At 36.3% G+C, this 27522-nt stretch overlaps 1 protein-coding gene across 3 annotated transcripts in view; it reads left to right on the top strand.

Annotated features, from left to right (window-relative positions):
* Positions 1-27522, top strand: part of FNBP1L (formin binding protein 1 like) — a 56370-nt gene that overhangs the window by 6269 nt on the left and 22579 nt on the right. For all 3 annotated transcript variants that reach the window (XM_079313682.1, XM_079313680.1, XM_079313679.1), the window contains exon 2: positions 22299-22414. In XM_079313682.1, the coding sequence (XP_079169808.1) occupies positions 22299-22414 (116 nt within the window). The remainder of the gene's footprint in view (positions 1-22298; positions 22415-27522) is intronic.

Genomic DNA, 27522 nt, shown 5'->3' with positions numbered 1-27522 from the left:
CTGAACACTGGAAAAGTATTGCTGTCTTATAAAAAATGTGTGCAGTATCCTTGTTCATAGTACGAAATTGGAAAGTTGCCTGTATCAAGATTCTAAATGCTGCAGCTGTCATTTGATTTCCTGAGTGAGAACAGTATAAAAAGGTTGTTGGAGATTGCAGGATCTTTTATCTCAACCAAGCTGATGATTTCTTTATAGTGTGTATCTGTCCAAACAATGATCCCTGGAATAGCAAGTCCTGCAGAATTTGATATGGAGAAAAGCATGGGAAAAGTGTGTTGGCAATGTGCTCATGAGCTGAGGGTTGCCCAAGTAGTTATGATTTGTGCTTTCAGCTGTTTGCAGGTAAATACTGGAAAACAGAAGGTTTGTTGTTATTGCTTGTGTAGAGAAGTCACTGATGCTGTAAACCTACTGAAATTAGTCTGATATCTAAAAGTTAATTAGTGTTGTATTTAAATTAGTTCTTATACTGGATTGGTCTGAGTGAGACCCTGATTTGTTAATATATTGTATTTAAATACTTCAGTCCTTACATTTGCAAAGCTCTTTTTAGTGTTTTTGGTAAAGCCAGTAATTGACTAAGACGGGGTGTTTTATTTTTTTCTGGAGGGGAAGTTTTTTAACACAAGGAAGATTAAGTTTTCATTGTTCATGCAACACATGTGCATACTTTTTAAAGAACTTGAATTCTTCTTGGTAGAGAAAAGAATTCCCTAAAGTCCAGATATGTTCAGCTTTTTCCTTGTTATGGTGAACAAACTGTTCAGTGAAAGCTGAAATTCCAGTCAGATTGTTTCATTCTGCCCCTAGTGAGTTTACGTACCCCAGTCCCAGTACTCTCTTGGCAGAAGGTTTAGAGGTTTGTCTTCAGATGTATGTCAGTGCTTCAACTGGATGGGAAAAGAAGGGAAAAAAGTATTATACTAATAAAAGCCTTCTGGTTTTCATTAAAATGCAGACCCTCGACACTGTCTTTGTTTATGGAATTATCTGCAATAAATTTCTGCATTGCTGGGGATTTTTTCAGCTACAAGTTCTAGTGTAAGTGGAGAGTGGTAGCAGTATTACATTTCCTGCTAGGTGACTAGAATAGGAAGGGGCTTAATTTTAGGTGTACTGAATTTTCTGAAAATTTCTACTGCATGTAAGATTCTTGAATACCTTTTCTTTGATTTTTTTTTTTTTTTTTTAAGTTAGAACTCTGCTTCTGCTTTGCCATTTACTATGAACATCATGCTTTCTGGCATCATGCTTTGTACTTTTGCCTGCAGTTTTATTACTGCTTACATCTTTTGAAGAAGTGCAGTCTTACTGCGAGCTAAAAAGCCAATATTGCAGGACCTCAATTTTTCATGGGCTTTAATGTGGGACTCTTGTATCATCTTGGGCAAAAAACCCCTTACTTTTTGTCACTGTTAGTTGGGTTGTAAAATTGGAACGCACTTCGTTTTAATCAAATTAATATCATAGCAATATTTGTAGAATACTTCAACCTTCTTTGATGTGTAAGGGCACGGTAATATGGTGTTTAAAATGTTGAAATAACCCATGTACTTTTATCCTGGTTTTGGAGGGGATAGAGTTAATTTACTACTCAGTAGCTGGTACAGTTGCCTTGGTTTGGATACTCACAAATGTTTGTTCCAGTACCTTGCGAATCTCTTCTCCTTGGCTGGTACACAAGAAATAGTACAACATGCTTTTTTTGTAGTTCCATATTAAGTAAAAGATACTTCTTCAGCATTATGCAGTGAATACTGTCCACTAGATTTGAGTTTGGAGTTATTTAAGTACTGAAGAACTTCTGAAACGTGACAGAAATTGCACTGGAGAGTTGAGAGGCAGCCTTAACTTTTGGCATACTTGAGGTAACCAGATATGAGTGCAGGTGATGAAGTTGGGTGTGGCTTGTGGATCTCCATCTGCATTGTAAATCCTTTTGTAAAGAGAGCATTTGATTGCTGGATCCTTTCTCATGATGAATGCCCAATTTAAGTGGGTATAAAAGTCTCATTTTGTAAATTCTGGTTGGTAGACTGATTGGAAAGTGTTTTCTTTGAATATGGATATGCTTCTTGTACACTTTGTCTTTACCTCAGATGGATTATTTCTCTCATGGGAGGTCAGTGTTTTTCTAATAATACCTTCAAATAAGCATTTGGTCTAGGTGGCGTGGGGTTTTCTTGTGGCAGTGAGTGGGAAAATAGTTAATGTGTATGAATCCCACACAACACCTGTGCTCCAGTGCAGTTGGCTGTCTCTACAGTAGGGGAATGCTCTGGAAGAGGAAATTGTAATATTTATAATATCCAACACTTTTTAACTCTTAGAGTAAATGGATAAAGTGTTCCTCTTTCAGCTGTCTGTTATGGCATCTAATTGTCCTGCAATTTTTTGCTGTATTTATATGATGTCAGTCACAATTAGAGGAATATTTAGAGTATTTGACATTTGTAATCAATCATGGGAGTGTGTTTTATGTTCGTATTTATGTAGGACCTAGTACCATTAGTCACACAGTGTTCTTGTGCTGCATTCCACACAAACTCAGCATGAAGAGCATCCCCCATCCAGTTAATTCTGAGTTCTAGCAGGGGCTGGGTCATGTAGTGGTGGTGCCAGATGTGAGTTGTACAGGTTCCACTCTTGTTCAGCACAGTGATCTCCACTGCAGCCTCATAGGTGTTTTTTTGGAAAGCCTTGCTTGTCATGTTTGCAGGGGATGAGCATCCAAACAACCAAAGAGAATGCAGGAAACACTTGTTGAAAAATACAAGGGAGTGTTGATGTCTCAAGCGAAGCAAGCAGCAATCCTTTGGCATGATGAGGTAATAAGCTGGAATCAGGCACCAGTGCCCTTGAAGGGAGGTTAAGAAGCTAATGTTTGATGTGATAGAGAAGGAAGAGATAATGCTGGGTGAAAAACATGTGGGTGAAAGGGTAATCTCTCAATGGCAGAGAACAGGATGTGGTGTGGTTGAGAAATGAGATGGATAGAGAATGCCTGAAGATTGCAGATATTGAAATGGTTAGAAAGAGAACTGATTTAAAAAAAAAAAAACAATGGAGAAATTGTTAGCAAATTTTAGGATGGACATAGATTTGAGGTTCAGAAAAGAAGTCAAATAATCAGGTGAAAGTGTGAGATCTTAGTGTAAAAGGCATAAACCAGTAAAGTGCAGTAGCTGCAAAGATACGCTACACATTATATGCTTTTAAATGAAATGTTTTATCTTAGTTTTTCCCTGAAAACAAGTTCAAGTTTGTGATAAGTAAATGGAAAACTATTTGAAGCTCCACTAAGGAGGATTGATAAAACAGTTTTGTTCTGTCGAGTCAAATATGGGTTCCCTCATGCCCCTAATACCTACTTTATTTAGACACTAATAGTGCAGGTACTCATTTACATGTTTAATTTTGCCAGTACTTGTTTATTTTATGAGCAAAGATCTCACAGGATCAGTGAAACTCATTAATGTGCTTGAGACTGAATACTGTATTACCAGGAAATTTTCAAGACTGTTTTTGTTTTTGAGAAAGGGAATATTTGCAAACTAGTAATACCTGTAGCTTGTAGTTGATGCATAACATTATTTAAATTAGCAGCAATTACTGATGTTATTTTCTTCAATTTAATTGATTTTTTTTCAACCTTATGAGTTTTGACTACTACAAACTGTGAATTAGAAGAATGAGGATATGTACTTAGATTTATGAATGGTGAAAATGTATTTTCAGGGTATTTATAATATATTTAATTAAAGTCTTTAGCTCAGTAACTGTGGTTTTTATTGGCTAAACTACAGATGATGACATTTGACATCTGTGCAATATGGTCAAGGTGTTACAGATTTGTTTGGAGGAGGGCAAGAATAGGATGAACTTGTCTTGAAAAGTCCTCCAGCATGTTGTAATAAAATGGTGAAAACCAGACTGCACTGTCTGGTTATGTTTCATGTCTAAGAAGATGGCATGTTTAAAGAGAAAAAAAAAAAATTCTTGAAAGTAAGTACTAACTTATCAGGAAAATCCAAGTGTTTGGGATTTTTCTACATTGTAGTAATGTGAGGGGAATGTAGACTGTACAGTTCTAAGAAATTTGATTAGAAATGTCACCATGTGAGGCAAGCTGAGCAATTTCGTGAAGTATCCTGGCTCTGCATGATACTCAAATATTTACTCCTGCAGCAAGAGGTATGGTAATCTGATTAAATGTTTAGGTTGAGACTGAGGAAACAGAAGTTGTAGGTTATTTGTTTTGGTTTATCTTGATTGCTTCATTGTTTTGTAAAAGTTGTGAGGTCTTTTGTGTTATTTCTGCTGAAGTTTTGCAATTACATAAATTAGATCTTTTGACTTATCTCCCCGAGTTTGAGACCTTGTTAATATTAAGACCTCTCTCTCTAATAACAAGGAGAATTTCTTTCCAAAATGACTTTTTAAGAAGCATATTCACTTTGGTGTTAGTGTTATGAAGGATAATTACCATTTTTCCAGGAACAGCATTGCAATTCCTCCTGTGCTAGCCTAGCACTTGAGAGATCTGAGTGGATTTCCCCAAGTTCCAGGTTTATGTTCTGCTTTCCTGAGAGAGAAGCAGTGGAGTACCTCAGTAGGAGTAGTTGAGAGCAACAAGAGTTTTTGCTGGAAGAATCCTCCACTTAGTGGATTGGAATAGGAGTTTTGTGAAACCAGGGATTGGCTCTGTGTATTAAAACTGTAATAGGTACAAACAAACCCTGTGTTAGGCAGAATGTGCTGCCTGCTCTTCCTGCTTGGATGTCTTAGCAACCAGTGACTTCCAATTATTTTGGTTCTGCCGGGTTATCATTCAGTTTCATTGAAATTTCAATAGTTGAACTGAAATAATTTTCTTAAAAGAGTTAAAGTAGTCTTAAAGATGAGATGCCAGTGGTATTTGCTTAGTGATTCTTAGATAAAATGTTTTTCCATGATCTGTCTGCTTTATAACTCAAGGCTGTAATTGTGGGCTGTATAATGAATACATTTTTACATCATTTTTATAAAATCCCTTGCAATTTTTGAGAAAGCATGTAATTGTCTTAAGGTGGTTGTGCTGAATGGCCAGGATTCATGCTTTTTGCAATAATGAGGTACCATGGAATATCAGTGCTCCAATCTCAAGTTTCAACCTTGAGTTTGATTTCTGAAAGGAGAGTTTCTACAGACCTTTATGCAGACATTAGGTGGGAATACTGCTGTTAGTTTTTATATACTGGATGCTAGGAAATGTGAATTTTAAGGCCTTATATGTAAATGTTTCTTATGATCTTGATAGACTATTTGTAGTACTTAGCATTTCAACTTCTAATCATGCAGGCATAATCAGACTAAGTCAAACCTGAAGCTTGTGGATTTCCTGACTGCTTTTCTTTGCTATGTCATTGGAAAAGAGGTTTGATTTTTTGCTGACTTGTGTTCATTTGTGGGTAGAAGGTCACACTCCCATATCTCCCTGGTTAATCTAACAGTTGTTTGGATGTTGCCTGTTTTCCTTTCGGGACTGTTCTCAGTTACTCTGTTATGATGACAGCATAACTTCCATAATGTTGGTTCTTCCCATCCTTTCCTAATCAATGTAAAACAATGTTTCATGTGGTGTAAAGAGGGTTTTGTTTTTTAAGGAAGGTGGTGAATTTTAGAGCATTTCTTCAAGAGTGCTTTGCTGATTTTTCATTTATTTTCAGTTGATTTAAATTATCTCAAAGTAGCACAGTATGTAGTTGAAACTACAGTAGTATTTTGCAAAAAGCTGATAAGAGCACTTGAAAAATATATCTAACAATCTGTCTATTCCTGCTGTAGTAAAGGGGTTTGAGACTTGGCTTGTAGTTGGATCCTTTATCTTTTGATAAAAGTCTCTTTTGAAAGTGTCTGCCACTAAAGCTAATCCAATAGTAAGTTTATTGCAGGAAATGGCACCCTAACATCCTAAACAGCTTTTTTTTTTTTTTTTTTTTTTTTTTTACCATCAGATTCTGCTTGTCTTTGTTCTGAGAACAGTTTCTTCTGATCTTAATTTGCTAGAAGTTTCTAACAATTTACTTGCTCCATTTTTAGTTTGACTATCTTACATTGTTTTTATTCATCATCTTTCTTTTCTTTGGTGTTACAATTCGCTCAGTTGCTTCAGCAGCATTAACTTCTGTATTCTGCTTAGTATTAAGTTCTATTTTATGAGGAAAAGAGATGGATAAAGAGGATGGCAAGTTAACAAAGAAGAGTTACACAAAGTTATTTGTAAGGCCATCTTCTGAGGTACAACATGCTTTCTGATGTGTGCAGTTTTCTTCTGGGCTTTGTATGATCTGGGTTTATCATCTGTATAACATGGCATAAGACATCTTCAGCACCTGTAGAGGTGTTGCTGAAGGCTTTCATATTGATGTTTCAGAAGGCTTTCATAATTGACATTTCCATATGAGGAACACCTTTCAGTAGCTGTCATAGCTTTAACTTTTTTGAGTGGAAACAATGGTAAATATGTTTTAGATAATCTCATAAACTGCTCATTTAAGCACTATCTTTTGGCTTTAAGGACAGTATATTAAAAGACATTTCCAGTAAAATTGTGTTTAATAGCAGATGGCACAAAAGGTAGTATTTCTTAACCAATTTCATTCATCTGGTTAGGAACTGCTTACTGTTTCAGCTGCAAGTAGTTTATATGAATTACATTTGGTGTAGGTTGCCCTACATTAATATTAGGAATCCTAAGTTACATCTTGGAAAAACACCTTTATTCAGTATTTTCTCTACTGTTCGCTGTGTCTGATTTCATGTCAGTATTTGCCTACTAGCTGTGTATTAATTTATGTTGTGGCCCAGTTTAATTAATACTCAGTTTTCTGCTCTAGTTTCTGGGAATCTCCTTATTTCTGTTACAGTTCTTTACCTATTACACCTGTTTATTGAGAAAGGCTATTACTGGTTTATACATTAGAGTTATAAAAACATAGTCAGAAATCAGAGGTGACTGTGCAGATGTTGTGGTAAGTGTATTGTGTAGTCTCTCCAGTTCTTTGTTGAAGTGGGGAAAACTATTTTGCAGCATGGCTGAAAACAATTTGCATTTTAATTGATTGTTGAGTTTGAAATTATTGATGTGAAATGTTTGCAGTAATTTTGAGCAATAAAATTCTGTGTCAATCAGATACATGGCTTTGTTGAAAGTATTATTGTTAAGACATTAGTACATGTTATCTCAGCATGATTTTAACATGGAAGCTGTACAAATGACACTGATGTTGGTGACAACCATTTAAGGTTGGTGCTGAGAACCACAATAGTTTAGAGATCATTAAATTATTTTTAAATTGCTCTTGTGTTACTGCTGATTGTCTCTGTGAAGTAAGTAGTTGATACACTTGTTTGTATGAATGAGCTGGTTTGTGGAATGCTAGAAATTCAAGTATTTATTTTGTGCTACTATGTAGTCTTGAGAGGTATAAAATTTTTTGATTGTGTGTAACCAGAAAAAAAAACCTTTAATTTTATTATCAGGAGTGTACAGTAATTGCAGCAGGTTGCTAGCTAATGAGTATTTCCAGCCTGATGGACTAATGCCACTAGTGCAGGGCACATCTCATGGGAGTTAATTCCTGCTTACGTAGATAAAACCCAGTTTGAGAACTGAATTTTTAACAGTTACAGCAAAACCAAGTCCAGTGGAAATTTGGGAAAGGAAAAGAAAATATATTAAGTAAAGGCTTTCTTTTTCCAGTTTAAGAAATGCCAATAATTAACCCATGTTCCCTGACATTAATGTCAGGGTCATATTCATTTAAGTGATTTGGACTCAAGTCTAGTTTTCTGGATGTTTCAGATGGGGAGGTCAAATTTAAGCAGCAATCATTCTCTTCTGTATTTCATGCTTTACAGAAGTCTTTCTAGATTGTACAAGGTTATTTTCAACTCAGAAAAGAGGGAAGTTGCTTCAGAGTTAAGAAACAGAAGAAATCTAGCATTCTGAAAAACTCCATTGAGAATGTAATGGCTAAAGTGCTGTTTCAGGGTATTGCTGACAAGTTGAGATCATATATTCTCAACTTTTACTTTATCCAGTTTTGCTGCTTTTGTTTCAGTTTACTGTTTTGCTTTGTAACTGGGTAGTGGATACAGTTAATCTTGGTGCAAAATACTTAATGTATTTCAGTTTATTGTTAAAGTATTTATTTAATGCTTTTTTATGATATGAAAACAAATACTGTTTTAACAATTAACCATGTGGTTTTATAAAATGCAAATTGTGTGTTCTGCTCCCATAAAAGTGTAATAATTTTGCATATTCTTATAAAGCATTTTAAGCTGTCTGGGAAATGAATCCTTCTTGTGACTGTTTTGAGATATGGTGTGATACTATAAGAACACTCAAAATTTAGTCAAATATATTTTGATAAATGATCTTTTGAATGTTTTAAATATTTAGTATTTCTCTGAGGCTAATGGGAACAGTAGTATCAAATAGTTTCCTTTCCAAATAATTCTCTTCAGAAAAAAAGTAGTTGACTGGTGTCTTAAATTTTCCATTATATGTTAAAGATGCACTGAATTCAGAATAGTGTTACAAATTAATTAAATTAATCACATTTAATTTAATTTTTATTAATTTTCTTTTTAAAAGATATGCATGGTTTTACACAATGATATATAATGACATAAAAACTAAAAAAAAGTGATATTTGGGGAAAAGGCACTTGCTTTATTTTTTCTACCACAGAATCATGGTGTGTTTTTGATTACAAGTTGGCATGCTTTAATCACCAATTTTTAAATGCTTTTGCTAAGTTATAAAATGTTACAGCTCCCCAGATATGAAACATCAATTTGCAGTGTTTTTTAATCAAGCTAGTAATGTTAAAAACAAACTTGAAACTCCCATGTTCAATTAGATGGTTTTAGTTTTATAGTCAGTGTAATAAAAGATATAACAGTTTTATTCAGTATGAAAGAAATTAGTTTTGGTTTTCTCGTTATGTCATGTTTTATTCAATATTTGAGGCTGTTTGTCAGAATTTCTGTAGTGTTTCTTTGTCAGTGCCTAGACCATTGATTATTCACGGAGATTCATCCCTTATTGGTTAATATTTTGCTATTTTGGTTCCATGCAGACTTAGTGAAATGAATGCTTAGTAAAGACATGAGTGGCACTTCATGTTGAAGAATGAAATTGCAGATAATTAGGTTTTCCATAAAGGACATAATGAACGTGGTGTGGCAGTGACATAAAATACAGGAAAGGTTCTGTCTTTAGGTGACAAAGACTACCACTTTCTTCTACTTCTAGGTCAGTGTGCAGTAAGGGATGTTAAGTTTCACAGGGTTCTTTGGGTAGAAGGGGTTTTTGAAAGGGAAGTGTAAGTACTAAAGTCTGGAGGTGTTCAAGGCCAGGCTGGCTGAGCCAGCCTGAGTTACCTGGTCTAGTGGGAGCTATCCCTGCCTATGCAGGGGCTTTGGAACAAGCCATTCTAGGATTCTACATAGTGAATTTGTTGTAAATTACTGTGGTAATTTGCTGCAGTTGAATTTTGGACTACATCTGCGGTTATCATTGAGCACTTTTTTACTGTTTTGCTCTTTATTATTTCTGATTCGGTAATACTGAAAGGCCATTAGAAAAGAAACCTAGTAATTATTTATTACAGTAGTAGTTTTTGTGTGTCTGTGATCAGTGGAACAAGATGCTTTGCACAGAGTATAGAATTAACACAGTGTTTAAAATGCTGCTGTTAAATTGGATTCCCACAGTATTTCTTTATTAAGGCAGGAAGAATGTTCTCAGTATTTGCTTTTGGAGTAAACAGTGAGGTTATGTCAGAAGGATGAGCAGTGCAAAAGAGGCTTAAGTAAGGAATTAAAAGGGAAGTAGTGGATGAACAAGAGTTGAAAAAAATTAGACTAAAAGAATGAAAATTCCTGAGAAATTATGAGAGGGGGAGACTGGCAAAGATGCTTCTGTTTCAGTCACAGAGTCATGGAATGGGTAAGGTTGGAAGGGACCACAGTTGGTCATCCAGTCCAACCTCCCTGCTCAGGCAGGGTCATTCCAGAGCACACTGCCCAGGATTGCATTGCTACAGTTCTGGAGTATCTCCAGTGAGAGACTCTCCACACCCTCTGGTCAGTCTGTTCCAGAGTCAGTCACCCTCACAGTGAGAGGTCCTTCCTGGTGTTCAGGTGGAACTTCTGTGCATCAGTGTGTGCCCATTGCCTCTTGTCCCACTGCTTGGCACACCCAGCCTGGACCCACCCTGTGCACCTCCCTTCACCCTCACAGACTCTGCTGAGGTGCCCTCAGTCATCTCTGGGCTGGGCAGCCCCAGCTCCCTCAGCATTTCCTGGGGAGATGCTCCTGTGCCTTCCCCATCTCTGCTGTCCTCTGCCAGAGCAGTGCAGGGGCTCCCTGTCTGTGCTGTGCTGAGGAGCCCAGGGCTGGGCACAGCCCTTCAGATGTGCCTCCCTGGCTCTGAGCAGAGGGGCAGGATCAGCTCCCTGACCCACTCTGTGCTCTTCCTGACACTGTCCTTGCTGGCACTGCTGCTCATGGACAGCCTGCTGTGCCCCAGGAGCCCCAGGCCCCTCTGCAGAGCTGCTCTCCAGCAGCTCAGCCCAGCCTGTGCTGCTGCCTGGGGTTATTGCTGCCCAGGAGCAGACCCTGCATTTGGCTCTGTACAGTCCAGGTGGTTCTTGCCTGCCCCTCCTGCAGCTGAGGAGGCCCTTCTGAAGGGCTGCACAGCCCTGGGGATCAGCCTCTCCTGCCAGCTTTGATGCCAGGAGGCATCTGCCCCTTCCTGCAGGTCACTGATAAATAAACTGAAAATACTGGGCCCAGTTTTGAACCTCAAGGTCAAGTCAGAGATTAGAAAGTACTGAGATTTGGTGCTTCTTCATCTGTACCATTCAGAACTCCACTGGATTTTAGAGTGAATACCCTTCTGTATTTAGTCAGGAAGGAATAATAGAAGGCAGTAGGCTTCTGATGAAGTACCTTTTAATTTCTACATTGACTATTAATTTGACTCTCAAAAAATAAATTGATGTAGTCTGGTGTCACTATTGCCATTGTGACCCCATTGTTCATGTTCATTTCTGTCGTGAATGTGGGTGCTGTTCATCTTGCTTCAGAAGTACTAGCACTGATAATGCTGTAAATTTGCTTGCTTTCAGTATGGAGCTCCTAAAGTGGTGCAGAATGTATTTATGGACCCCGCTGTCTTTTTAATATGCTGGATCATAGAAACAGTATGAAAAATAAGCTGTTATGAGTCTGGGCTTTGTACGTGTTTTGGAAAGAATGAGGAACCTGGCTATGACAATTCAAAAGTGTGGGTTTTCTTTTCAGAACGCTGTAGTTTGTACTCAGCTTTTGTGATGTGACTTCAGTGTCCAAATATGCTGTAATAGGATTGTTTTATCTGTTTGAAATTGTAATTTTTAATGGAAGTGCCTATGCTTATGGTTAAATTACATCACCTTTCTTGTTTCCTTTGTAACTTAAGGAAAAATACCTTGTTAATCCAGGGAAACAGTGTGTGTTTTTGTACAATTTGATTTATCAGAGGAAGTACATTTCTCCTAGAAATAAAGGTTTTATGAATAATGTTATTCTTACAGTGCAGGTTATGATTCTGAAGGCTGAAATATAGGAGGACTTTCCTGTGTGTTTTTAGGGTCATAGCTTAAAAACGCCGATAGAAACTGATACACAGCACAGTTGCATTACATTTTAATGTTATCTGAATCACAAAGTCTTGAAAAATTCCACTGTTTTAAAGGTGCCAATAATAACATCTGGTTTTAGTTTAAATTCTTTATTCAGTTATGTTAATGTTACTACAAATTTTGCTTCAAAAACAATTAGTCCTGTAAATTCCATTGCAAATAAAAGACATGGGGAATGGTGTTGGTTTTAATTTTGTTTTCGGTTTTTGTATTTGGGTGTTGTTTTGTTGTTTCTGGGGTTTGTGTGTGTGTTTGGTTTGTTTTCTGTCAGGGTATTTATCTGTGTCTGAAGTAATGTTCCAAAGAATGGATAAAGGCTCTAATTTACTGCCATGTTAATTTCTTGTTAACTGTATAGATCTGGTTTTATAATCGAGATTGAAAAGTATTTGCTGTCATTAGCAAGATATCTGTGAAAAAGATGTGGCTTCTATGGCCTTTCTCATGAACACTGAAGTGTATTCACAGGTGATACTGGAAAGGGAAGTTCACTTTATGGTAGGACTTGTTACAGAAAAATCTTCTTGTTCATTGGGTTGACAAAACAAACAGCATATGGCAAATCAGTTAACAGCCTTCCAGTTCCGTAACTATTTATGTAACTGGTCCTGTGATCTCTGGTTTTCTGAAGTACTGAACAGTTTCTGCTCCCTTTTAGTGGGGAGTGTGCTCAGAACAGTCCGTGGTGATTGACTCTGTTAGTATTTGCAGCCCTTCCTGCACCATAAAAGACTAATGATTTAATTCAATAAAATTCAAGGGCTGATCAAAATACCTATGTATACGTATCTTACTCTGAGTGGTTCAGAAGAGCAAATATTTGTTTACAAGCTATTTAGGTATAGTTGTATCTTTTGAATATTAATAGCAAAAAATGTGAGGTTTATGCTTTTGTCTCAAGTCTGTCTGATGGGAGCTAAAAATAACACTAGGAAATACCTTCTCATATTCCAGCTGCATTCACTCTAGCTTCCTACATATAGAAGAGTAGTTGAGGAAGTTCATCAGAGCTATGCTGAATGAAGAGGTTTTGTCTGGGTCTCTGCTTAGAACTAAAAAATTCATGTTATAAGCATTTCTATACCAAGTTCTTGTAGGTTTACTGGGTATTGTAATTACACCTATTGTGAGAAATTAACTAGAAGTAAAAAGCAGGATATTTTTGTTATATTTGTGTGCTACTTTATTTTATGAGTTCATTGTTCACTCCAGTTACTGTGTAGAAATAGTGCCATGAAATGCATTTTTTAGGAAACCGTTGACAGGAATTTAAGATTCTAAATAACCTTCATTAAATACATATGAGGAAAGTTTTAAGGAATATACCATGGGTATACCTTGCTCTATATGCTGAAATGAAGTTCTACCGGTGATACTCAGGGCCTGGATTCTGTATAGATATTTTTACCCTATATTTGTCCTAATTGTCAGAATCATAATCAATACGATTCAACCCATGCTAGATAGGTTCTCTTCTTTCTGACTGTTCTATTGAGATAAAGCCTAAAAATGCATCTTTTCAGTATGACACATACTAAGTTCACTTGTTTGCCTGGGATTTCTCCATCGTACTTGTTAAATAGTTTATAATTTTAAAGTCAGTTGAAAATGGTATCCTACAGTCTACCCAATAGCTGAGCAGATAAATGCAAGGAAGTGATATTTGGATGAGAGGGAAGTTGCAGCTCTCTCTTCTCCTCCCCCATCTGGCAGAAAGTACTTCCTTGTTTTAAATTTGTATCAGGCATCTTGGCTTTTTGAGGAGTTCAGAGCTGTGACCATGTTACAGTTCTAAACTGTAGCAAAATTTATAGAATAACCTTTTAGTAATATGCAAACTAAGTTGTTTTTAATGTCACATTTCAGTGCAATAAAGCTCACTGAATAGTGCAGTGTAAGCTGAGTCTCATGTATTGCAGCTGGACATGTTGTAATACAATTTGTGTGTGTACACATGCAGAGCTGGTGTACCTTATTTTCTGGCTTTGTGATGTAGAGCATCTAGGTGTTCAGTAATATTCCATGGGAAAACCTTCTATCTTTCCCCTCTTGCCTCACTTTGTAACATTGAGACTACTCCCTTCTTGTCTTGGGCACACTGTTCACTCCTTTAGTGTATGGAGAGGAAAAAAACCAGTGCATACTCTGCTTGTTAGATGCTATGGCAGACTGACCAGAGCAGGATTTAACTTTTCCCTGAAGAAGTTGTCAGTAGATGAGATCCTTTTCTTGTTTCTACAAGTTTTGAAAAAACAGATCCTCCAGAATGCAAAAATAGATTAAGTCACATGTGTGGAAACTGGAGAGTGTCAGAGTTGCTTGCTCCATCAGTCTCCTGTGGATGCATTTTTAATAATATTGTGGAAGTATCTATAGTTGGTGGAGAGGCATTTAAAAGTGTTGAAAGGTTTCAGTAGTTTCAGCAAGGATTCTGTAGTCATTCACTGGAACATTCACCTTGCACATAGTGTCAAGTCACGTAATAATGTTTTGTAACTGAAAAACTTAATGATTATTTACAATCATAAATTTTTTCTAAAATTAAAGTATTGCATCAGTGTTTTCAAAGCCAGATAATTTGTTCTTGTAGATTTTCTATAGGCTACCATTAATCATGCAGTAAATGTGCTGGTTTTGCACAGAACTTCCGTTTCACATGAGGCCTCACATGGCTGTTGGTCATACAGCAAATTCAGTATTCTGCTGCTTCATTGATACATAGTGTTACTGGAAAGATGGGATTTTCTCCAGATATTTCTTACAATGAGCAACAGTATCTTTAAGCATTGTACAAACAGTAGTAGCATTTTTTTACTGTGATGCATGGTATCGCACTTACTTCATTTAGGGTGAAATGTAGTCTTCCTGTCTCCTATTTCAACTGACATAACTAGGACTATAATGTACTTAGGCTTCAGTCAGTTTATTAACAACCTTCAGCTATTCCCAGAAGACTTAGGAAATGCCTGGTTTTTGGCTTGGCTATGGTGAAAATAAGATTTCTTGGTGTTTGGGGGAATGGACATAATTATATCCTTTGTATATACAAAGCAAGTGTAATACTGCCCCTGTGTTAAGATGGCAACTATTTTAATCCAATAATGCTTGAAAATATATGGTTTGTGATCTGCTATTGTCTTGGATAGAGATGAACAGAAAATGGTCTGTTTTAAGTTAGTGTGGGAATTAAGCTTAAAATAGAATGTGTTTCAGAATGAAGTTTTGGTTCAAATGCAGATAAGACTCAAGTATTCTAACAATCTTTATTAAGAACATATGTGAAAAAAATCTGGCTAAGTTTCATTAAAAGAATTCTTCCCAATTAAAAGTTGAGTGAAATTAAGGGGATGATTGATAATTCAGTGAGTGGGTTCTGATCCAGTTTGCAAAGTGGGATTTCCTGGTCTGTATTTTATGTATGCTTGGTTTCTAGTGATACTTCATGTAAGTGTGTGTGGTTTGTATTTTTCTCAAGTGGTGGTGGTGGTGGTAAGGGAGTCCATTCTGACTGCTTGGGACACTGTACTTGTACTTGCCTCCTTCCTTGCTAGTGGGTGTAGGTGTCACAGCTAATAAACCCCCACGGTGAAGAACCTGTTCGTGGATAAACACAATGTGAAGAAGAGAGCAGACCTGTAGGTACCACTGCCAAGTGACATTTTCCTTACTTAAGTTTGCATCATGATGCAGTGAGGTAAATACACTGTTCTGGTTCTTATGAATGTGGCCATCTGTTCACTGAAGAATTCTGGAGATTATTCATTAACAGGACAAACAGGAGTGGTTGGTGAGATACCCTGTGCTGCAGTGTGTTCTTTTCCTTTAAGAGTTCAGTGTCCCAGCTGTGAACTTTTTCAATCAGTTTGCTCTCCTGGTAGGAAACTATTGCGGGTAAAGTCCAATGATTAGTCCAACTGATCCATTCAGTGGTATGGGTGAACTGGAGAGCACAGCTGTAATCTCCAATGTTCAGCTGATCTGCAAATCTCTAGAAGCAGAACTTGATTCTTTTGTGATTAAGGTGCTCATTTCAAAAGCGGTCACAAATATTTCCACAATATTCTGTCTGTGGCAGATTCCTGCTCTTTCCTGGAAACTAAATGTGTCACATCTAGGAAATTGTTAGGTCTCGAGCAAGACAACCCCTTGTGCCAGACCTGACTTTCATCTAGAGTTTCCAGAGCAGTTTGTTTGCTGCTAGTCTGGGGACATCTGTATGGACAAAACCAGTCCTTGTCTTCCTCAGCTGCAGCTCTCCATTTTTAGCTTGGCTTTAGAAAGCTGACTTGCTGTATACATTATCTTCCAGCCTGGCTGGATCTCCAGTGATTCAGTACTTTTTTGAGCGTTTTTGCTCACTTTATCATTAATTAGTCATTAGTTTAATGTATTAAAGTGTTTCTCTAATCATAGAAATTGACTTTTTAAAATTAAACTTGCCAGTGATGCTACTTTTTAAGATTATATGCGAAAGCTTAACAGGCAGATAGATTTTTCATACTGTATTGATACTATGGATTTATTAATTCTTTATTCCTCAGAGCAAAGTAGTCTTTTGTCCAGCTAAAAGTGATTTTTAAAATTCCTAGTGTTTTCCTTTTGCATATTAAACGCTGTGAATTTCTAGCAGAGTTTCTCTCTTAAATATTTTCAGGCAACAACATAGTGTACTGCTAATACCAGTGTCTTAATTTTTGCAAGCAAAGTAACTCCATGTCCTGAAGGTCAACCTATAAACTCTGTTCAGAAGTTCTTTTTAGGTATTTTTCTTCTTTTCATGTCTCAAAAAGGCTAGCAGATTTTCTTAATGGTATCCTGTACACATGCCTGTGCAATCTCTAGTGAATTTCCATTTTGATATGAAGTACTGTTTAATGTATGTATATGAACATGTAACTTTTTTTCTCATCTTAATCTGAGTGCCTCTGTTTTATTTCCAGTGTCACTATGGCTTTTGATGTTGCTGCCCTGAACTTGTAATTTATATTAAACTTTTAGTCTATAAAATACTTAGCATTTAAGTTTGCTCACAGCACATTTTTTCCTCTCTCCTAACTGTAATACCTAGATTGTTTTCAGAGAGGAATGAGGTATAATTTACAGATTAGTCTGGAGCTACAATCCAGAACTCGTAGAAAGCAGAAAAGCAAAATGCTTTTTTTTTTTTTGTTCTTGATATGGAAACAGCTCTTTGTTAGTTTTTAGCTGTGAAGCTAACAGGGTGTTTTGAAAAGATAAAGTACTGTTTAGCTGGAAGCAGCTTTTGTCTGCCTGTTAGGAAGAAGCACATTGCAGTTGGAAGGAAAGAAGAAAGACCAAACCAAATTGATAATTATGAAAACAAACAGGCAGGAATACAGAGAAATGATAATCAGTTCAGACAGTAAAATAAAAGAGCTATTATCCTAAGATAGAAAAGGATGCAGGAATGCATAAAGATAGAGACAAAAGTAGAAAGGAGAAACAGACAGTGAAGAGGTATCCGCAAAGAGAAACTGAAATGTATTGTCAGAAGTAGATGAGTGTAACATGCTCTAATTAAAATACAATTTTATAATTAACTTGTCCTGAAGACAAATAGGGACAGGTATAGTATATTATACTGGGAACTTCTCATTAATATGTTAATGGATGGTTATGGTTCCCATAACTTTTAATGTAGCACATCAGTAGTTCTTTGTACAAACACTGCAAGATTTTTTGTATTTTGTTTTGTTTTTTGAAATAAAGAAATTTACTTGGAGATACCTCCCAAGTAAAACAGTGAATAATTTGAATGCCTTGATCATTATCTAAAAATTTAAAAAAATAAAACCCAAGTTGCATAATGTTTCATAATTTAGCTATTTAATAAGTTTTATAAAATCTTAATATGCTAATAGTCTCTTTATAATGTTTTGTAACTTTAAAGTATTTAACTTCTTGGATAGAGTTGGGTGTTATGAAGCAGTTTTTTTTTCTTCTGCAGTGTTGCTCCTGCAGGAAAGAAAAAGCATTATGCAGAATTTAACCTATCATTTAAATTTATCCATAATTCAGGTTCATTTGATAAACCCTCATGGGCATTAATTGAGTGAACAAGAACTGCTAAGATTGGTATTAAGTTATCTAATCACCCGTATTTTCTCACTTGGCTTTCTGTGGACTTGTAGTTGTGTGGTTAAGTAATGGCTATTCATAAGGTGCTAATAAAATACAACATTTATGTCCATATCCATATATATGCATATATTTATATCCATAAATGCACTGGGGCTTTTTGGATGCCAAGTGTTTTGAATTTTTTTTTGTTCCCTGAACCAAGACCTGGTTGCTGCTTTTCCATGCTCTGAACACTATCACAGTATATATTTCCTTACACCAGCCTGCCTTGAGGATTAGGAATTTAGAGAGCAAAAGACAGGATTGAGTTTTTAATCTTCCACTCACTGACTTGGAAGTTTAGACTGTCTGTTCGGTCTGGAGAACAAAGAATTGGGAAAAAAGGCTCATCTTGAGCCAATGCTTCAAAAGTGCAAATGAGATCATTTAGTAACTGCAGACTAAAATTGTGGCCAGATAAAAGTATGGAAGTAATGATGTTCAATTGAGTCAATAGGGAATAAAATGATGGTAGAATAATTAATGCAAAGTATCCACGTTTCAAATAAAATGTTTTATTAAGTAGCTATTGCAGATGTAATTAATTGAGATAGGTTTCTGAAACTTGTAAGTCAATGTACTTCAATGTTTAATGTGATTCTTAAAACTTTCAGCTGTGTTGTCTGGAAGTCAGTGAAATGGGAAACTAATTTGAAGGCAATTGATGTTAATGCAGTTAGCTAGTTTATATATTGTAAAGGAATAAATTAGTGAAACAGGAGGATTTTTTTTTACCACAATCCTAGCTTTAAATGCAAGTAGAATTGCCTTGTGAAGCTGATGAAAGCTGAGAACATCCCCTTAAAAATCTCCATCTTGTTTAATGCCTTTTATTTCAAACTCCCACACTAGTCCAGTGTCTGCACTGGTAGCTTTAGGAAGACTAAACATCCAGTATTTGTGCTCATCCCTCTGAAGAGATCTCCCATGTTTTTATTTTTATTGGTTCTTGAGGCTTGTTTGGAGAGAAAGCAAGTGTCAGTAAGAGGAGGAGAGCAAATCTCGAGTTTAACCCAGGAGAGTCTGTTTTGTCTTGGGTGCAGGTTTGAGTCAGTTTTTCTCTTGGCTTTGATGCTTCAGCTGCTGTTTTTGTAAAGGCTCCTGGTATCTGCAAACACATGATAAGTTTAGAGCTGCAGACCTGGAGCGTTTATAACATGATCTGTGGTTCACTAAATAATCTGGAAGTAGAATTTAGGTAGGTGGCATTTGTTTTGGAATAGTCTCTTTTGACCTATTACAAACTGCTTGTCAAGTGTCAGATTTGTTTGTTTGTAATGGACAGATTTTGGACTACATTCTGCTTTTGAGTGGGCGATTTCTGTGTAGGGCCACCATCCATTAGCTGACCTTAATCACTTTAATAATAGTCAGCTGCAGTTTTAATGAAGTTCTTTACAAAAATTGTCTGCTCAGCTGCCCAAGAGTGTGGGCAGTTACTAGACAAGCAGCAATATATATTTGATTGAAAATATTGTTGAGAACATATTTCATTATCAAGGCATAGATAGGCAGATATTGTAGGATGTGATTTTTTTATTTTAAATAACCTTTTGCTGATCTCTAGTTAATGCAGTTTTCCTATCTCTTATAAAGGAGCTAGCCAAATTAATACACTGATATATTTATTTTAAATTATAGACCTAAATTTTGTTGAAACTATTTGTTCTGTTTTCTTGTCTGTACAGCATTGCCTGATTTTTAACCATTTTTTTCTCCACTGAAAACATCACTTGTGTCTTGGTGCATTAATTTGATTTCCTTTGTAGTGGTCTGGAAGATTTGCTGTTTACTGGTACAGAAAGGATACTTTGGGCTTAATCGAGGCCCAGAGCTCAAATGTGAGCTTCAGGAGAGAGATTGAAAATAAATGAGGGAATTTGTGATTCACTTCTGGAAGCCCTTCTGAAAAGGCTGGTCCTTTTTGCCTATTCATTGATGTTGCCTTTATCTTTTGCTCATTATCTCAGTGGTTTGACAGAACAGTGTAAGATGATTTTTGTGTCTGCAGACTTTTATTCACTGGTTTATTGTTTATAGAGAATTTGAAAACTTGTGAAGCTTGTGGGATAATCCAACAAAGCTGTCTTTGCACAGAATGTACTGTTCATGTTTCTAGAATCAGATGAAGAGGAATAAAACTTTTTGTCATGTGATCAGTGATGAAATCCTTGTAGTGATAGATCATTAAATGTAATTTTCATATTAATAGCAGATCTTGAAGTTGAGCAGTGGAGTTCTTTTTTGTTTCAAAAAATATTTGGAAAGCAACTGTCTCTGGTTGCATGTTTGGAAACATAAGTAATGTGGTGTTCCCTAATGCTAATGAAACCTTAGCAGCAAATGAGAGCTTTGTGGTCTAAAGAGCTTAAGTAGGACAGCAAAGGCTTTGTTCTGCTGTGTGCTGAAGGAAGTCAGTTCTTTTTAATGGTATTAGGTATTGACTTCATGCCAAAAGCATCTTTTACAGACTACTTTTGGATGCTAGGTTAATTTTGTAAGAGTAATTACACAAATGAGCAGAGGATAAAAAAGAAAGGCTTCTTGAGGTTGATGTGTTTGTATGCATATTTGCAAATGTGGTTTGACGCCACAGCCTGGTAATTGTCTCCCTATTCCCACACTCAAATAATGCATGTGCAGCTTCTCTAAAAGCAGTAGCAGAAATGTCACTTTATTTGATATATTTTCAGTGGAAATGTCCAGTTGATGCAAAGTGCACGTATCATCATAATGTTAGATACAGGCCATAGTTTCCCAAATACATTGAAATCTTGTCTTCAGTCCCTTTCCCATCTTTTGGCTGTGTCTGTGGTTCTGTGGTGAAACATCAGGAAAAGTAGTTGTGATTTGGGTGGAGAGAGAGGTGCAGAGGCTGCTGGTAGAACAGGAGGGATGCTTTTGGGTGGCAGTACTTGCATTCCATTGGGCTGAAGTGTTCAGGCACTAATGGCTTGTTAGTCCCTGCTGCAGGATCCTGGGACCTGCAAGGCAACATTTGACAGCAGCCTGAATCTTGTTACATTATTTTTATTTTCTTTGGTTCTATAGTTTTGTTCTCCTGGTATCTCTTTAAATACATGCATGTTCCTTGAGTCTTAGGCCTTGCAGCATTTTATGGCAGTTTTTGATTTAGCTGTAGATCATCCTACTGCTTGTTGAAATTGAACTTAAATTTGCAAATGCTAGAAGCCTACATCATTCATTAGGTTCAGGCAAGCTACTGAGTCTGCAAGAGATAGCCTCTGATAAACAGCCTTCAGAGCATTTTTTGTGTTAGCTAAACTTTGAACTTAATTGCTTCCTTAGCTTTTTTTATTTTTCTGGTTTTTATTAAGTTTACTGTGAAATGTATTTAGATTCAGCCTCTACAGGTCACAAGCTTTGATGTTCCAGTTGTCTTTTTGGATTACTAAATAACTTCTAATTTTAAATGCTATTATAAGCTGAAAATCCTTATTTTTTTCACTGTGGTAGATTATTGCAGCATAAAATGCAAGTAAATGTTAGACTAAAAATGTTTGCTAGGTATTTTGTACCTTTGTTTTCTCCCACCTAATTCTTAAACACCATATTTCCACTTGCTTTTTGACTTTTCAACTTATCCTAATTAGTATATCCTCCACCTGTTGGTCAGTACAGAGTGCAGTGAAAGATTGGTTTTGAAGATGGTTTAATGTATTAAAAATTGCCCAACTTTTTCTTTTTTCTTAAATGTAGTTTATTTTTTACTGTTTCTCCTTTTTGTTTTGTGCCTTTACTTTGCTATAACTTTCTTGATTACTAAGGACAGGTTTGCTTTCTTTGGACTCTACAGTTACAGCTGATCATGGGCTGTGTGTATAGTTCTGATTTAATAAATATTTTTGATATGCAGACTACACCCAATTTAGTCATGCTGCTAAAATTTGTTATTTTTTTTTCAGTGGGTAATCCTGAGAGTGAAAGTAATTTTTTGTATCCAATGAAATGATCACTTCTTGTGTTTCAAAGCTGATGAAGATGCCAGGCATCTCTTCTGTGAGCTCTCTCTTATTTATTTAATAGTGATCTTTGGTTGTGTCTATTACCTTGGAGGAAAAGATTTACTTTTGAAATGAAGGCTTTTGGGAGGAAGGACAGGCAGATTTCGATTGTGAAAGTGATGAAAGACTGCTTACAGCTTAACATATAAATATTTAGAGCTATTTTTTACAAAAAAAGGTTGATTGTTCTGGCATGTGAAACCTTCTGTTCTGATATATGGCCGATACATTTATATACACATTTGACTGATCTATAACTTGAATGACTTCTACCCAAGTAGCAAGCATTCCCTTAGAGCACAGTTTATAAATAAATGATGTGTAAATCTGGTGCTGCTGTCATTCTTAACTATTTATGGGTAATTTTGTTTCCTTTTGTTTTTAAAGGATCAGTTTGATAACTTGGACAAGCATACACAGTGGGGCATTGACTTCTTGGAGAAATACGCCAAATTTGTAAAAGAAAGGATAGAAATTGAGCAAAACTATGCAAAACAACTGAGGTAAGGTTTTTGTTTTCTTTGCAAGAGGATCTTGAAAGTTACTTAAAACCACCATATCACTTGGTGGGCAAGTATGAAATGTTGTGATTAATGACTGTTTTTCATTTACAGAGTGAATTACATCACTAGCTGTTTTCACGACAGACCAGTTCAAAACAGAAAATTATCTTTGGGTGTGCACTTGCTTTCTTGTTTTTGCCTTCTCTCCCACTCTTCTCTCCCACCCACCCTTCAGATCTTTGAACATTAAGGCTTAAAATTAAAGATTCCAAACTAGGAAAACCATAATGATTTTTCACACTGACTATCAGCATGTTTGCTGTAAAGTACATTATCTGTATCTGCAGTTGAGTGTGTGTGTGTGCCTGTTACTAATTAATTTCTCATGTTGAACTGGCAAGAGCTGCATTGCATTGTGTTAAGAAATCTGATTGAAATAGTTGAGTAGAACTTGAGAAAACAACAAGACCTTCCTGTACTTGAAGCACACCCTGTCCATAGCAGGTCTTGTCCCTTTGGGTGAGACTCTAAGCAAGCCACCCTTTGTCTTGACTCTGTTTTATCGCTGCCAAGTGAAACATCTTTTAGATCCAATAGGAATTTCCCTTCAGGGATCATACAGAGAGAGTAGCAGCCATGAAATGGCTGCTTCAGAATAAAGTTACTTCTTCAGAATAAAGTAGATTGATTTTTACCAACAGTGCTCTCAGTGCTTGAAGAATAAAATTTAAGATGCTGCTGTGAACTTGCCCTTCACTGCCATCTTTGCCTTCATTCTCATTTTTACTGTCTTGAATTCCTTTGGGGGTTCAACTGAAGCTGCTGTCTACCCTTGTCAGACTGAAACTGATAGCAGCTTCTCTCCTGTGGTTTCTTCCATCATCTCATCATTTGCAAACCAGATTGTCACTAGATAGAGAGCTGAGAAATCCTTCCTTGTTAATACAGTAATGAGACTCACAGCTGAGGATATGGATGTCTATCTGGGCTGCTCGTTTCCTTTTTCATTTCTTTAGCCTCTCTTTTGATCCTTTTCAATTCTTGGATATATTCACCTAACATAATAACCTGTTGTTTTACTGAAGGATTTTTTTTCTTAATGGGAAGAAAATAAATAGCACTTTTTCAAAGCTGGTACAGAAGAACTTGAGGAGGCAAAGAAAAGTTGGTAGCATGCACAGCAGTTTGCAGCCCTGTTTTGAATTGTTTTCAGTTGTCTGTTAAAAAATAGAAACGTGTTTTATTTCCATAGATCTCTATCAAGATATTTTCCTTATTATTAATTAATTATTAACCTATATATTAATATTCCTAGTATTAACAAATGCCATTTTGCTTAATTGTATTTAAAGGTTCATTCCACAGCTAACAAGATGAGACACCACATTATTGCTTCAGGATTTGACTAAAAATAGGAAATTTTCTCTATTCAGCCTTTTACTCTGGGTAAAACTATTGATTTTTCTCGAAGTGTCTTTCAAAAATGCAAGAGTTGTGTGGAGTACCTGTGCTGTCAGATGGCTGGAGTGGCTGTCCCTGTGCAGTAAGTATGGCAGTTCTGGGAAGCACAGGTCTTGCTGCACACACATTATACAGTGCATGCATGCACTTCCTGCCTGCTTCCCACGAGGGTCTGGACAGCACACGCATCACAAGGTGACTGATTTCCTGCCAGTAGACCAGTTCATGAGGCTACTCTCTGATACTCTTGCATGTGTATATTCTTTGGAGGAGACTTGATTGTTTACTAATGAACTATCTTGTGATAACAACTTGATTCCAGCCATCATTCCTCCTGAGGACATTCACTGTTTTTAATTATGTAAAATAGTTATGAGACCCAGGGATTTTTGAGATCAAGCAAAATTGTCACCTTCAGAAGAATTGGCCATCCTCTGTCTTTCTCCTGGGAAGTTCTGAGAGAGATGTTGTGGGATGGACTGTGGTTCTGGTGAATTTTAATATTGGCAGCATATGGTCCATGATATAGATATTAATATCCCTAATGGAAATTTCTAGTATATCACCATTTCTTCCTTTTGTAGTGGAAAACAATCTGAAAAAGAGTGTTGAGACTCTTTTCATAATGAGCTTTGTAACTGAGATTATTCATGTTCTTGGCTAGTAGAGTATAAACAGTACAGCAAGTGGTCACCTCTTGGTAGTTGTATGTCTCTCTTAGTATTGAATGGGAGACCAAGGAAAGCCAAGTTTAGTCAGGAGATAGAGCTAGTGATGTATGGTGGTGTTTCCTGTCTTGGTTTCAGTGTGGACCATGAAGATCCTGTTGAGATTGTTGATGGACCTTATTGTTACAGACTTAAATCTAAGGATGAAAACTTGAGTGAACCTTTTGTAACAGTTTTCACAAATTAGAGTCTGTCTCCTGGCAGAAATTCACATTCACTTTGTGTATACCCTTGCATTTTGAAAACTTTGTTTTTCTTTATATGGTCACAACTTGGTGATGAGCCTTTCCCAGGTGCAACAGCTCTTCCAGATCTTCTAGGAGACAGCAAGTGATGCATGTACAGCATATGAGGAGCTTTTGAGCAAACTCACTGTGTTCTTACTGTATGCAGATGTTGCAGCTCATGGTTGCCAAGTAATTCCAGAAGTGATAACTTTTCCAAATGCTGGTTTTAGATTACAAGTCATTCCTTGCTATTCTTCTTTGATGTTGAAAAAATTACAGGAAAAATTGGAGATTCCTCAATTGTCTGTGGTGGGGGAAGAAACCACCCTAGACAGCTTGTCTTGGTCTCCAACATAATGTTGTGAAACAAAGAAAGGAAGTGTAATTTGATTTTGTTTGAGCTAACTTAAAGGAAAATCTAAAGTTTTCTGTGGTGTAGGTCTCAGCTAATGTATTGTGTTACTCCAAGGTTTGGAAAGGTTATTAGAGGCTGTTACTGAGTTACAGGGATGCGAATCAGGGCAAAGATACTGCAGGGTACATTGTACATTAAAACATTCCATTTTAATGATACAACTGTTTAATTTATTTTTTAATTGGAAAAAATTAGATTTACTATGTGCCAAACTACTGGGCTGTTGACTGAATTTTTAAATTGAATTCTCAGATGCTGTTTTTCATCAGCATTGTTTCTTAAAAGGAGTAAGGTGAAAGTCTGTTTTGTTCCACATGATTACACATAAAATAATTCTGGAGGTTCACTCCCTTTTCATGCTGTCTCAAACATTATGACACTCGAGCAGACAGAGGAGTTCCACTTTCTGTGATGTTAGGCAGTAATACAGGTTATACCTGTAGCTGGAGATGAAACTGCCATGGAATAAAATTTCTGAATATGGTTAGTTTCTCTATTGTTGGTTTAAAGCAAATAGCTATGATTGAGCTGTTTGTTGACCATTAAAATTGTGCATTGTGATCTCTGAAAATATCTAGTTACTCGGGTCAAATCTGTTTTTTGTGTTCCTTCTGCATACTGTTGTATTTAAGTGATATTTTTATAAATACAACATTAATACAAGCATATGTCCAGTCAAACTGAGACAGTTTCCACAGTTTTTTGTGCATAATTTTGGAAACATTTTTGGAAATGAGTATAAGCTCAAATGCAAAGCTGGGAACACAGATTATCACCACGTGATCATTTCTTAAAACTCTCTTCCTTTGATTGGAACTGAGATTTTACACTGCTCATTACTGTTGCTTGTATGGTTGTGGCAGTTTTTGTTTTGTTTTTTGTTTGTTTTTTTTTTTTTTTTTTTAATTTTATTTTTTTTTGCAATCCTGTAGCTATAAGCTTAAGCATGTAATTTCCTAATGGTTCCAAGGATATTCAGCTTTGTGAGCTCAAAGTCCAGGTTACAATTTTTTAAGATTAATTGCTCCAGCGTTTCTGATGAGGTTTTACTAAACACAGTTAATCGTTGTTTTTGCCCAGTCCATAATACTGGTGTGCAGTCACTGAAGACACTGGAACTGTATTGAAACTATTACTTTGCATTTAAGTACTTACTGCCATTTTAGCAACTTACTAAAGCAAAAAAAGTGTGTGACCAGGCTCATTTGTAATATGACACAGGTGCTGTAGTGGTTTAGTATCAGCAGATAACACAGTACCTGGGCTGCTACTTTAATTGAAATTGTACCATGTTGATACTGCTGCTTCTCTTTGTGCTATATTTATTGACTGAAGAAAATTTAGTTTTGGGTTGATAAACACAATTTTTTACACATCTGTAAAATTTAGTATAGATGTCCTATGTACCTGACTATAAGTAATTTTTATCAGCTGAAGTCTTTTTTGAAACTTCTGCCTAGGTGACTGAGATGGTACTTCTCTTAAAAATCAGGGTCCTGTCTCAGTGGTGTTGACCTGAAACCAATTTATACCAGGAAGTGAGGTTAATAAAATTACAGGATCAGCACAATTGGATGTGGTGAATCCTGTATAATAAAATCTGCTTCCAAATGGCTGGCTGTAAGACAATGTGATAGAAGCTATCAAAATTTTACCTCCAAAGAGAATTAAAGTGTCATCAGCTGCACTTTTCTTAGGAAGCAAAGATATTAATCTTGTAGATTTGTTTCTGTTCTGATGATCAGCAATTGCTTGTATAGTTTGCTTATAAACTATATATAAACTATAATTCAGATCCATATCTGAATTCAGAGAATAGGTGTGGATTTAGATTGAAGTGTCAGAGAATGTTATGCACCCTTTGAAGTGTCAGCTGGCTCCTCTTTGAAAGAATGCTCCACTCTTCAAATCTGTGCTCATACTGCTGCTTGTGCTTTTTCATAGATATAAATTTAATATCTCTGTTTTTAATTAGGTGTTGTTATTCACTTACTGAAAAAGCCATCTATGTGTGATTATTCACATGAACACTGCCTTTTTCTTTGATCTTTAAAATCTACATTTGCTTGTCATTTCATATTTATTGCCTTTGATTACTGTACCATGTGCTGCTAAATCCTGATCACAGTGTCTCAAACCTGTGTGTTCCTTTGATCCAAAGGTAGATGATATTGACTAATGAAACTGGCTGTTTTTAGGAGAAGGGATTATATCATATTTTTGTCTTTATAGAAATAGTAAGCAATTGCATTCAAGAATGAAACCAGAACAGAAATC

The sequence above is a fragment of the Erithacus rubecula genome (genome assembly GCF_903797595.1).
Source record: "Erithacus rubecula genome assembly, chromosome: 10".
NCBI lineage: Eukaryota > Metazoa > Chordata > Aves > Passeriformes > Muscicapidae > Erithacus > Erithacus rubecula.
This window is presented reverse-complemented; position numbering and strand designations above follow the sequence as displayed.